Source organism: Geosmithia morbida (genome assembly GCF_012550715.1).
Source record: "Geosmithia morbida isolate 1262 chromosome Unknown scaffold_5, whole genome shotgun sequence".
Classification (NCBI taxonomy): domain Eukaryota; kingdom Fungi; phylum Ascomycota; class Sordariomycetes; order Hypocreales; family Bionectriaceae; genus Geosmithia; species Geosmithia morbida.
The window spans coordinates 387,502-400,468 of NW_023336192.1; the positions used below are offsets into that span (position 1 = coordinate 387,502).

General features: G+C 58.1%; 5 protein-coding genes across 5 annotated transcripts; 2 read left to right on the plus strand and 3 right to left on the minus strand.

The window, feature by feature from the left end:
• Positions 1-5: 5 nt before the first annotated feature.
• GMORB2_6132 (RNA recognition motif) lies at positions 6-767 on the minus strand (the record flags this gene model as incomplete). The annotated part of the gene is made up of 3 exons (XM_035468102.1): positions 6-323; positions 396-612; positions 685-767. The coding sequence occupies 3 exons, from the start codon at positions 765-767 to the stop codon at positions 6-8; spliced, it is 618 nt and encodes a 205-aa protein (XP_035322083.1).
• A 582-nt stretch (positions 768-1,349) lies between these two features.
• On the plus strand, positions 1,350-2,512 carry GMORB2_6133 (actin related protein 2/3 complex, subunit 1A/1B; the record flags this gene model as incomplete). The annotated part of the gene is made up of 2 exons (XM_035468103.1): positions 1,350-2,400; positions 2,472-2,512. 2 exons carry the CDS (start codon positions 1,350-1,352, stop codon positions 2,510-2,512), a joined length of 1,092 nt encoding a protein of 363 aa, XP_035322084.1.
• A 231-nt stretch (positions 2,513-2,743) lies between these two features.
• On the minus strand, positions 2,744-3,331 carry GMORB2_6134 (2-iminobutanoate/2-iminopropanoate deaminase; the record flags this gene model as incomplete). Its single annotated transcript, XM_035468104.1, has 3 exons — positions 2,744-2,860; positions 2,977-3,180; positions 3,275-3,331. The coding sequence occupies 3 exons, from the start codon at positions 3,329-3,331 to the stop codon at positions 2,744-2,746; spliced, it is 378 nt and encodes a 125-aa protein (XP_035322085.1).
• Positions 3,332-4,527: 1,196 nt separating this feature from the next.
• GMORB2_6135 (dolichyl-phosphate-mannose-protein mannosyltransferase) lies at positions 4,528-7,026 on the plus strand (the record flags this gene model as incomplete). Its single annotated transcript, XM_035468105.1, has 3 exons — positions 4,528-4,785; positions 4,890-6,525; positions 6,614-7,026. 3 exons carry the CDS (start codon positions 4,528-4,530, stop codon positions 7,024-7,026), a joined length of 2,307 nt encoding a protein of 768 aa, XP_035322086.1.
• Positions 7,027-7,631: 605 nt separating this feature from the next.
• On the minus strand, positions 7,632-10,669 carry GMORB2_6136 (uncharacterized protein; the record flags this gene model as incomplete). Its single annotated transcript, XM_035468106.1, has 3 exons — positions 7,632-8,168; positions 8,234-8,917; positions 10,616-10,669. 3 exons carry the CDS (start codon positions 10,667-10,669, stop codon positions 7,632-7,634), a joined length of 1,275 nt encoding a protein of 424 aa, XP_035322087.1.
• Positions 10,670-12,967: the final 2,298 nt, after the last annotated feature.

Consider the following 12,967-nt stretch of genomic DNA (forward strand, 5'->3'; position numbering starts at 1 on the left):
TGATTCTATTCGTCATCGCTGTCTTCATCCATGGCCACATCCCCGTCGCTGTCCTCCTCCTCCCCCTCGGAGTCACGCGTCCTCTTGTGACCACGAGCATCATCTCCGGAGTCCTTCATGGCCTGGTCGGTAGATGCGGCAGGCTTGGAAGGCAGACCGCCGCCGCCGGCCGCCTTCGCAGCGCCTGGAGGCGGTGCGTTGAAGATGCTCTGCTGGAGCTCCGTCTGCTCCACCTCGGCGGCTCCTGTTCCCATGTTGGGAATCTTGAAGGTACCGTCGAGTTTGGAGACGAAGAGCGACTTGCCCTTGGCGTACTGGATCTTCTGCGTGCCGGCAAGATTTTGGCGTTAGTGGGCGATCAGATCATGATAGAGGCGGGGTCTGGAGAGGCTTACCAGTGGACGGCCGAGGAACTGCTGTCCGTCTAGCGACCTCATAGCCTGCGTGGCAGCCTGGATATCCCGAAAGACGATGTGTGCCTGGCCGCGCATCTTCATCGTCTTGAGCGCGACGACATCGAGAACAGGGCCGTACGTCGAGAAGAGCATGTACAGGGCGGTTCGCAAGTCGGCCTTTTGGATCTTGGATGACGGTAGATTTGTCACGTAGAGACTAGTCGTATATATATACAGAGTCAGTTAGACAGATCGGCTGCCCGCCGCAGGAGACAGGACAGGAACTCACGTCTGGTTGGGCGGGATGGGCTGGACCTTGGCCGGTAACGAAGCGTTGGGGGCGAGCCCGCGAGGAGGTGCTGTGGCCGCCATCGTGTCGTTGTGAGGACGTTGGTCGGACTCCTCTACAAGCCTCGATGTAGATGTAGAGTCGCGCAATCGGTTGACGGGAGGGGTAAGATCCGGGCGGTGGTGGATGGACAGTGCTATGAAGTCGGAGGCGGTTGTTGTTGACCGACGTGGAGAAGAATCGTGGTTGTCGATTTTTGCTCCTAGTCTCAATGCGGGCAGAGAGCCAGTGCCAGTGCTCACTGCTCAGTGCTCACTGCCTGCGCTCGGTGGACTGGAATATCGGGTGCCTGAGGGGGGGGGGGGGGGGGGGGGGGGGGGGGGGGAGGTGGCCCAAGCTTCCAAGGTTCAATCAATCCCAGCCTGGGCAGTAACATCTGGTGGTGTGGTAGGCCCTGGTAGGTACCTTCCCCACTAAGCAGCCGCAGCACCTCTCTCCCCTCCTCGTAGCAGAGCATCATCATCTACGATCCATCACCATTTCAACTCTGACCGCCCGTCCTCCTTGACCGTAACAGTGCGGTGGTAGAGAGCTACTCCTATCGCATATACAGTCAGAAAGCCAGTCGTCCAACGAGAACGATACCCCGTCGACCGACGACCGAAATGGCCAGCGAGGTCCACCACCTGTTTCACGGCCCCATCGCCGACCACTCCTTCTCGGCCGACCAGCAGACCCTTGCTGTCACGCGAGACTCTGCCGTCGAGCTGTACGGCCGGGCTGGGAACACCTTCAAGCTCCAGGACGAGCTCAAGGGCCACGACAAGACCGTCACCAGCGTCGATATCGCCCCCCACAGCGGCCGCATCGTCTCGTGCTCCCAGGACCGCAACGCTCTCGTCTGGGAGCCCTCGCCCACGGGTTACAAGCCGACGCTCGTCCTGCTGCGCATCAGCCGCGCCGCCACCTTCGTCCGCTGGTCGCCCAACGAGACCAAGTTCGCCGTCGGGTCCGGAGACCGCCTGATCGCCGTGTGCTACTTTGAGGAGGAGAACGACTGGTGGGTGTCGAAGCACCTCAAGAAGCCGATCCGCAGCACCATCACGTCGGTCGACTGGCACCCCAACTCCGTGCTGCTGGCTGCGGGCTCCACCGATGCCCACGCCCGCGTCTTCTCGAGCTACGTCAAGGGTATCGACCAGCGCCCCGAGCCCACGGCCTGGGGTGAGAGGCTGCCCTTCAACACGGTCTGCGGCGAGTTCCTCAACAACTCGGCCGGCTGGGTCCACTCGGTAGCCTTCTCGCCCAGCGGTGATAGCCTCGCCTTTGCCGCCCACGACAGCAGCATCACTGTCGTCTACCCCAGTTCCCCCGAGCAGCCGCCCCGCGCCGTCGTCACCATTGCCACCCAGCTTCTCCCCTTCAAGTCGCTCCTCTGGAAGGCCGAGGACGAGATCATTGCCGCCGGCTACGACTGCGAGGCCTTCCGCTTCCGGGGCGGCGAGACTGGCTGGCAGATCACCGGCACCGTCGACACACGCAACCCCGCAGCCGACGACGGCGAGCAGAAGGAGGAGTCTGCCCTCAAGATGTTCAAGCAGATGGACCTCAAGGGCAAGGCCAAGGACGACACCCAGCTCAAGACGATTCACCAGAACACCGTGACGCGCATCCGTCCCTTTGGACCTTCTGGTAGCGGAGTGTCCAAGTTTAGCTGTAAGTCCTTCCCCTCCCCGTGTTTCTCCTTCCCTTAAACGTGCATGTCTGACTGACGTTGTGCCGTATAGCCAGCGGAGTTGATGGCAGGGTTATCGTCTGGAATGCCTAGTTACTGCCACATATAGATATGCACAGGCACAGGCCGCATGGTCTTGCCTTAGATGGACTGCTAGTTTGATCATTTTCTCCTCTGTTGACAATTGTACATCTACATTGAATGGCCTCACAGGGCGAATGGCGAACCGTTGTAGTCGAGCTTGTTTGATTTCCTCTGTACGTCCGGCCTACTGCTCACTACCTAAAGCCTCGACTGCGACTGCGCGGGATGCTCGGGAGCTAGTCAGGGAAGAGCAATGCACTCGATCTCGACGTCGACATTCTTGGGGAGGGTCTTGACGGCAACGCAGCTGCGAGCAGGCTTGTGGGAGAACCACTTCTCGTACTCGGTATTGACGTCCTTTGGGGGTCTCTCTCGTCAGCGACATCTTCTTCATCCTCTCTGTTCCCAGAAAAGTGGCCCTCGGAGTACACATCTCTGACGGGAGAGGGAGGAGGGATACTGGGAATGCGTACGGCAAAGTGGTCCATGTCAGAGATGAAAATGGTAGTCTTGACAACCTTGGGCAGACCGGAGCCCGCAGCCTCGAGGACAGCCTTGGCGTTCTTGCAGGCCTGAGCAGTCTTTTCGCCGATGGATCCCTCGACCAGGGCTCCCTCGGGGGTGAGGGGGATCTGACCAGAGGCAAAGATGGCGAAGGGGGTCTTGATGGCCTGGGACTGTTGGTTGGGGGGGGGTGAGAGGATGTGTGCAATTAGCTCTTGAATTGGACGACGATGAGAGAGTCAGGAGGGAGAGTGGGGAGGGTCGTACGTAAGGGCCAAGGGCGGCGGGAGCGTCCTTGGTGAAGACAATGGTCTGATCGGACATGGTGGTGGATCTGTAGCGTCGAGCTGCAGAGGGTGTGAACGGGTGCCTCTTGAGAGCGACAGCAGCAGAGGCAGAAGCAGAAGCTCGCGGGAGGCTGATGGACCTCGCGGCCGTGCGGAGTGGAAGCGGCAACATACCTGTTGTTCTGCTGTGAGTGAGTGAGATCAGACCGTAGAAGAGGGCAGAGGGGAAGAGAAGATTCGGTTACGGTTGTCCTTGCCCAACAGGTGGTCGAGAGATGGTCAGCGCGAGAGGCGGCGGTTCTTCTTAAATGGTCGTCTAGGTCGTTGGTGGGTTTGGATTTCGGAACTAGAAGAGGGGAGGGGGGGGGTTCCCTCCGCTCGAGGAGCTCCGTTCATCGGCGGGAGAACAAGAAGATGCCACACCCTCCTCCCCCCACTTTGGCGGCTGCTTCGAAAGGTTTACTTCTTTTTTACTCGTACGATGGGTGAGATGGATGGGGGGTTCTGGTACACTCGGATGTGCTTGCCAGTGGCTATGAAGTATGTAAATATAATTATCTTACCGTTACCTAGAATCCGTAGGATCCTATCTGCAAACATTTAGCATGAGGTACATGGAATTCCCAATTCTCAATTCCTGTCGTCATGGTCAGATCCCCTACAGGGTAAGTCAACAGACATGGTACGTACCGGAACGATGTGCACTTGCACTGCCATTGACACGTAACGCGCTTCTGGGGAGTTCTCCACGCTCTGCTTGCTATTCGTAACTTGCTACGGATGGATTACTGCTCTTTCAGAGACTTCCGTTGTTTTCATTCTCCTTCTCTCCCCATCTCTTCTCATCGTTCCACTCTTCCGTTCCTTTATGCTCTCCCGCTGATCTCCTTTCCTCTTTCTCTTTACATGCGTTCCGTGCCAGGCCATATTCATCGTAAGTCCTTCTCCTCTCCTCTCCTCCTGCTGAGCAGCTTCCTCTTCTAGGTAGCTCCCACCCTACTTTAACCCCTGTTTGGAGCTCGAACCTCTCTGGCCGTCCCTCTTCCTCTACCAGACCCCCATCCTACGACGACCATCGTCGTATCCGCACGGGAAACACAGCATACAAGTCTCTGGGGACGGAACCCGAGCTGACGCATCCATTACCCGTCTCTTAGATTAGGAAAAAAAAAAGAAGAAGGAGAAGGAGAGAGAGACCATCATCCGCGGCGTCTGATAGTTCCCCCACCCATCATGGCGCGCGGACAGACGCCCCAGGGCAGTCTTCGGCAGAGGAATGTCGCCTCTAAGAAGACGGCCGAGGGCGCCTTCGACACGGACGAACCCGAGATCGACAAGCTGGTCAAGGCTGCCCAGAAGGAGGGCAGGGCGGCAAAGGAGCGCGATCACCAGATCGCCTTTTCCGTCATCACCTTCCTGGCCTTCTTCACCCGCTTCTGGGGCATCAGCCACCCCGACGAGGTCGTCTTTGACGAGGTTCACTTTGGCAAGGTACCCTCTTTCTCTCTTTCTTCCTCCTGCGAGACTCCCCTCACCTGAGTTTGTGGGTGAATCGTGAATCGACCTCTTTGTCTAACTTGAACGACTCATCCTAGTTCGCCTCGTACTACCTGGAACGGACATACTTCTTCGATGTCCACCCTCCCCTGGGCAAGCTCCTCTTTGCCTTCATGGGCTGGCTCGTCGGCTACGATGGCCACTTCCACTTCGACAACATCGGCGACTCGTACATCACGAACAAGGTCCCCTACGTCGCCTTCCGCGCTCTGCCCGCTATCCTCGGTGCCCTGACGGTTTCCGTGACGTACCTCATCATGTGGGAGTCGGGCTACACCGTCCCTGCCTGCGTCATCGCCGCCAGTCTGGTGCTCCTCGACAACGCCCACATCGGCCAGACCCGTCTGATCCTGCTCGATGCCACCCTCGTCTTCGCCATGGTCTGCAGCATCCTCTTCTACATCAAGTTCTACAAGCTGCGCCACGAACCGTTCAGCCGCAAGTGGTGGAAGTGGCTCGTCCTCACCGGCTTTGCTCTGTCCTGCGACATGTCGACCAAGTACGTCGGTCTCTTTGCCTTCTTCACCGTCGGCTCGGCCGTCATCATCGACCTGTGGGATCTCCTCGATGTCAGGAGGCACGGCGGCCCCCTGAGTCTGCCCACCGTCGCCAAGCACTTTGCAGCGCGCGCCTTCGGCCTCATCATCATGCCCTTTCTCTTCTACCTCTTCTGGTTCCAGGTCCACTTCAGCATCCTCACCCGCTCCGGCCCGGGCGACGACTTCATGACCCCCGCCTTCCAGGAGACGCTGAGCGACAATGCCATGACGGCCAACTCGCTCAACATCCAGTACTACGACACCCTCACCATCCGTCACAAGGAGACCAAGGCCTACCTCCACAGCCACGAGGACACGTACCCTCTGCGCTACGACGATGGCCGTGTCTCGAGCCAGGGCCAGCAGGTGACGGGCTACCCCTTCAACGACACCAACAACCACTGGCAGATCCTCCCCGTCACCGACGACGGCGAGGCTAGCCGCAGTGTCAGGAACTTTGACCTCGTCCGCCTCAGGCACCTGGTGACGGACAAGATCCTCCTCTCGCACGACGTCGCCTCCCCCTACTACCCCACCAACCAGGAGTTCACCGCCGTCTCGACCGACGAGGGCTTCGGCAGCCGCCAGAACGACACCATCTTCGAGATCAGGATCGAGAACGCTAAGCGGGATCAGGAGTTCAAGTCGGTGGCCAGCCACTTCAAGCTGATCCACAACCCCAGCAAGGTGGCCATGTGGACGCACACCAAGCCCCTCCCCGACTGGGGTTACAAGCAGCAGGAGATCAACGGCAACAAGCAGGTCGGCTCCAGCGCCAACGTCTGGCTGGTCGAGGACATCCCCTCGGTCCAGGAGACGGACCCCCGCCGCAACAAGCCCAAGCGCCAGGTCAAGAGCCTGCCCTTCCTGCAGAAGTGGTTCGAGCTCCAGCGCGCCATGTTCTACCACAACAGCAAGCTCACCAGCAGCCACCCGTACGCGAGCCACCCCTACCAGTGGCCCTTCCTGCTACGCGGTGTCAGCTTCTGGACGCAGAACGAGACGCGCCAGCAGATTTACTTTGTCGGGAACCCCTTCGGCTGGTGGCTCGCCAGCGGTCTCCTCGCCGTCTACGTCGGCATCCTGGCCGCCGACCAAGTCTCCCTCCGTCGTGGAGTTGATGTCCTGGATCACCGTGAGTAGCGCCCACCGCTCTGGGAGCAATCCACGTCCCAGACCAGACCGCTGCAGCAGTTGACTGACGACAACGATGACAATTATAGGCACCCGCTCTCGCCTGTACAACTCGACGGGTTTCTTCTTCCTCACCTGGCTGACCCACTACTTCCCCTTCTACCTCATGGGCCGTCAGCTCTTCCTGCACCACTACCTCCCCGCACACGTGGCGTCGTGCCTCGTCGCCGGCGGACTGATAGAGTTCATCTTCAGCGCCGAGCCCCTCGACGCCCAGATCGCCCGCGGTAAGGAGCGCGGCCCTCGTAGGCATCTGACCGGCCGTGAGCGCCTGGCTGGCCAGAGCATGACGGGCACCTGGGCGGCGTGTATCGTCATCGTCTCGATCGTCTGGGTGGGCTGGTACTTCTTCCTGCCCTTGACGTACGGGTACCCTGGTCTCTCTGTCGAGCAGATTCAGTGGAGGAAGATGCTCGGTTACGACCTTCACTTCGCGAAATAAGTCATGTCAGCACATCTCAGGGTATCCTCCCATTACCCTGGTACGGAGAAGAGGGGAGGAGGACCCATCATCTCCAAGTTCTATTCTTTCCTCCTCCCCCCCCTCCTCTCTGTGTTCCAGTGCGGTTGAACAAGAGAAAAGGGGGAGAGGGGGTTGGAGAAAAGGTATGATTATACGCACACACACACACACACACACAATTATTAAAAAAAGGGGGGAAGGTAGCTATTTTTTTCCGGAGGTTTCTCGCTTGTCTTCTTTTTTCCCCAACACCTGTTTTTCCTTTATATGTAAACATTTTCTTTAAAAAACACCTGACGAACAAATGTATAAAAAAAACGACGGAGTATAGGTATAGTCATTGATGGATTAAGATTTTCCCCGTTATCCTAGTGGACAGGATCTTTCACAGTTTCCAAAAAAGTTCATGTTCTCGTGATACAAATTTTCCAGCATAACTCTATCAAAGTTGCAGATGGCAGAACCGACACACATCAAAAAGCAAATCGCGGCTGTGCTAACAATCTGGGGTTTTCTCTCGTAAATATGCATATATATATAAGAGATGATGAGTTATGATCTAAGAGGGAGGATCGGGCTTGGGGTCAGGCCCTCTCGGACGAGGACCGGCTGGACGGGATCCGGTCCCGCGGGGTGTCCCGGTCGAAGGGGGAGGACCGGTCGAAGGCGGGGTCCCAGCGGGAGGGCGAGGGCCGGTTGGACCTGGTCCAGTTGGACGAGGTGTCCCGACGGCCGAGGGGAGAGGACCGGTCGAGCGTGGAGGCCCGGTTAGAGGGCGAGGACCGGACGGATGGGGAGTCGCAACCGGAGGGAGAGGATCGGCTGAAGGCTGCCCAGCTGGACGGGGACAGGTCGGACGAGAAGGTCCGGAAGTGCGGGGCCCGGAAGGACGGGGATGTCCGATCGGAGGGGGATCCCCAGATGAAGAGGGGCCACCGGCTTGACGGAGGCCGCCGGACGGACGGGGGGGGCTGGTCGGAGGAGGAAGTGTACCGGATGGACTGGGCGGGCCGGGCAGGGGTGGAGTACCGCTTGGAGGGCGAGGCACGGCCGAGGGGGGAGCACCGGCCCAGGGAAGGGGAGCGCCGGCTCGACGAGGAGCGCCAGAAGGACGAGGAGGCCTTGGAGGGGGGACGGGTCGACCGGCCGAGACTCCACTCCCGGCCGGACGGACAGGTCCGGTCACACGAGGAGGATCCAGATCGGCGGAGGGTGGGAGGCCGTCCCCGGGGTGAGGTTCCGTGGGCGCACGCCACCCCGGCCAGCGGAGGTAGGCCACCTTCCGGCCCCCGCGCGTGGTCCCGCTGCGGCTCATGAGGCTGGATATCCTGGTGGAGAGCCTGACGCGGCCGAGGCTGGCCTGGTTCCGCCTCCTCGCCTGGAGGGAGGAGCTCGTAGGGGGCGCGGCGGCCAGGCTCGCGCGGCCCCGGCGGCTCTTGTCCCACCTGTCCAGGCTGCTCCGGCCACCCCGGCGGACGGAGTCGACGAAGTCGTCCAGCAGCCGGCTGCCCCAGTCTATGTTGCGGATGCTGTCGATGAGGAGCTCGCCGTTTTCGGTGTAGGCCCGGCTCCCGACGCGCATCCGCAGCGGCGACCGCTCCAGGATGTGCCGGAGGTTGTGGGGCCTCGTGTCGAGCGCGATGTGCGCCAGGATCGACGTGTTGGCCTCCAGGTACCGAAGCACCTCCTCCCGGGTGGTAGACTCGTCCAGCCCGAAGTAGAAGCGTATGTACGCAAGGGACTCCTCGTCGGCGACGGCCGTGTCTGGCTCCGCGTACATGTCCTCCTCCTCCTCCTCTACCTCTCCCTCCCGGACCTCTCCTTCCTGAACCTCTCCATCCTGGGCCTCTCCATCCTGGGCCTCTCCCTCCTCCGGGCCCGCACTGTCAGGAGTGGGCGGCCGGGGGCTCATGGCCGAATACAGGTCCTCCTCCTCCATCTCGGCCCTCCCTTCTTCTGGCGCCCCTTCTTCTGCCCCCTCTGTCTCTTCTTCGCGGTTCACGCCCACCTCTGCCGCAGTGCCTTGAGCGACCTTGCGGCGCTTGGAGGGATGCTGCCCTTCCCCGGTACCAGACGAGCCGGATGAAGAAGATTGGGAGGCAGGAGGGGCCGGGGCTGAGGCTGAGGCAGGAGCTGGAGCAACAGGGGAAGCACGACGAAGACCGATGGTGTAGATGAGACGGTCTGGCCTGCGAAGATGACTCCGAGCTCGGAGGGTCATGCGTCCAGACGGGGAGGAATCATCCCCGTCGCTGGCCTGGTCTCCTCTGGCGTACTTGCCGTTGCTGACCATGTTGATGGGGTTCTATATGAATGGAGAAGAGATTGGGTGATTTGAAGAGTGAAGCAGAGGGATGCGATGTATCGTGTAGTCGGATTGTTCTGCGTCGAAGCTTGTTGAGGATAGTGTGAGAAAAACAAGAGGAGACATGATCTTGAAGATACGGAGGCTTCATGGTGGATTTATACGATAGTACCATGGGGCATCGGCTCTGTGAAGGCATTGTGCATATACTGATGATGAGGATATCCTTTGTCCGTGGGATCGAGAACATGATGCAAGTTGGAGGTCGAATAGTATCATGGGTTCAATAGTATGTACCGGCATACAGAGGACCGGAATTCTGGCACGAACAAAGAAGGACAAAGGAGAGGGAAAAGGAGGGAGGGAGGGGGGGAGAGGGCGCCAGTGGCATACGCCCTCTTATTATATACATGAAAAGGTTCGATGATACTAGGCTCTCTGTTGCTGTTGTTGTCTCTTTTGTGCGTCCGGTGTAACATGTTTGCTTTGAATATCGCGTTGTCCGTCTTTCTCGTTTCCCGGATTTTGTGCCTTGGGCAAAGTAAAGCGATTCACTCAACAAACGTGGTATTGTCACCTAAAATAGAAGAATAAGCGACGTCGTTCTAACAACAAAGAGAGTGCTATGGTTCCCTCTCCTGGGGTCACCGCATCGCCTCCTACGAGATATCGACTACCGGTTCAGGGCATGGTCGACATTCTGCCCAAGATAAAGGACATATATATCCATTGAGCGGTTGTTTTGAAGTATCGAGCAGATCGAAGACGCAGATATGGGTCGCTGGTCACGAAACAAGGTCAGGGCGAAGTGGATCATATCCCACGTCGTCAGGCGACTTCTCGGAAAGGTGTTTAGGAGACGCAGAAGGGACGAGGAAGATGATGGGGGTGCACCGCCACCACCTCACGGTCAAGAAACTGTAAGGGAGACATGGCATCTGCATGCTGGATATGCTGCCATCAAACGTCGGGGACGATCGAGAGGGGTGGGGGGAAGGAGGAAGGGAACCAAGGCTGACGAGAGAGAGGATAGGGACACATGCAAGGTGGTGATGGCCAGGACGACAGACGTCAGGACAACACACAGCCGGTCGACGACGGCATCCCGGATCATGTCAGGGAATCGTACGCCATACGACCAGTCGGTCAAAGCAGAGGAGGAGACGGTCGCCAGCCGACGGAGACGGGAGCCGGACAGGGAGATCAGGTCGTTGATCTCGGCCGACCGATGGGACAGAGGGAACAAGGACAACGAAGGCTGACGGGACGGAGGCAGAAGATGGAGACGGACGAGAACGATACCAGCGGTCCTCCCATGCGACGTGCAGGATCGCGTCACATGATTCCACGGCGACCCGTGCCTGATAGGAGAACAAGTCAATGAAGGAGGGGGGGGGGGGATGATGATGGATGCAGGGTAAGCTGTATCGTTCCGACACGTGACGAAGCTGGTTGACGGCATCGATGGATGGATATTCCTAGGGAAAGAAAAGAAGAATGCGATAGGTATCTATCGTGGACAGGTACTCGGGGAACTGAGATCGAACTCAGGCTATGATGGGGAATGTCACAAGGGGAGAGAGCCTGTCCTGCTGCGGATAAAAATGCTAGAAGAAGGGATGGATTCTATTCCAGGCTGCCGAATTCTGATGATGGCCTCAGAAGTAGAGATGTTTTATTAAATTTTTATTCGATTTTAAATTATTATATATATATATTTGGAAAAAAAGGGTGCCTTGCAGGCTTCCACAATTGAACCGCAACATTTTTTTTTAGGCTCCTACATTCCGAACCGGTACAAGACATGAGTACCTATCTACTCTGTCACCTTGGCAATGATCAGAGACGATACGCGGGATAACGCGCAAGTTAAAGAGGGGGGGGGGGGAGATGGTCCGGATGGATCAATAGGGCTGAAGTCTGTGCTTGGGCCCTGACCGAGGGCTTCCTCACACGGGCGCATCATCGCGTTCGTATGCAGATCTGTATACAGTCCGTACAGGCTGAATGATACTCGACGTCTGACGATGCAGGGTTACTCGTAGATCTAGCGTCGAGGCGGCACGGCACGTAAACTGATGGTTGGCCGTCATGTGTCCTCTCATGTTTGGACCACGGTCCCCATCAGTCATCACATGCTTACGTGTAATATTACTCCGTAAGGGGGCGGGTGGCAGTGAGGACTTCTTTGGTGGTATCGTCCTCGATCACCGTGGTCAGAGAAGGCGGGGAGCATTGGGTCGTGGAAGAGTGCTGGTTACTGCACCCGACAGTTTTTGCTGATCTGAGAATAACCCGTACATGTATGCAATCTGTGCTCCGTATCACTACTACCACTCCTACTCTGAACAGGGTGGATAATGATCGAGTTGCGGTGGCCGTCGGAGCGCACGGGGGGTGGAAAAGGTACCCGTACGTAATCTGTACAGGTTGCGGGTACTCGTACATGCATCGTACTATCATCATTCATCATGACTCTGTAGACGAGCTTGGAAAGGGAAATGGCCGAATGTCGCATCGCAGACATGGCTGGTCGAGTCACGACGCACATGCAAAACGTGTCTGTCCGTCCGTCTTGCCCTTCCACGTAGGGTGCTGCCAGTGGCTATTCCTACCATCCAAGTATCTACATGTGTACGGGCACGGCATCCGCCTGTCGATGAGATATGATGTCCGTGAGATGTCATGGTGGCCCTCGTGAGCGAGACGGAAGAGAGACGGAAGAGAGGATGATGTCAAGGATGGACATGTACATGTGTAATCAGATTAATCAGTACAGATTACAGAGCATTTCCGATATGATACCCCGTACTGATATTAATAAGGAATGCCGCCGACGGCGGGCGCCACAGCTTCCGTCTTTCATCGCCAGCACTGGCAGTCCCAGCCCACTAACCAACCGCCCGGCAGCCGCTGTTCAGACCTGCAATCAGCATCTACCGGTGTACCGGTTACGGGGGGTATCAGTACCCGTACAGGTTAGTCCGTACAATGTTCGCACCTACAGCGCCCTCGGTGCTCCCCCCCCCCGCCCCCAGTGGGTGCCCCTGCGCTCCCTAAAACTCACCTTGCCGGCGGGGCCGAGCCGACCCTCACAGGTCGTTGGGAGAGCCGTTCCCCACAGGTACTCTCTCACCTCTCATCCATCATTGGCTGGGCCCGGTATACGGACTCCAGGCAGCAGCGAGGTCTCGGGTTAGCTTCGCACTGTACACCATCACCCAACGCCATCCATCACCCACCGCTTCGGTCTTCTCTGCCATCTTGACCTTTGCTTCTTCTTGCTCGCTCTTCTCCGCCAGGATCCGCCTTTTCGACATTCCATCGCCTTCCGTCTCACAGTATATACGAACTATGTCTGATACTGTACACACCGCCCCAGCCCTTCCCTGGTGCCTTGGTACTCGACTACTCCTCGTCCCTCTCCCTCTTTCTTTGACTCTAAACTCTTCTCCGTAATATCTGCTCCAGTCTTCTTCCTCTTTCTGTTCTATTGCAGAGTACGGGCACCGTACTACCAACCGTACTAGTCTCTCCCTCTCCTCTCCGGCTTCCCAACCCACCCCCCACCCCCCCCCTCCCCGTTTTTTATGGCTTTGTGACCCCCAGCTGCTT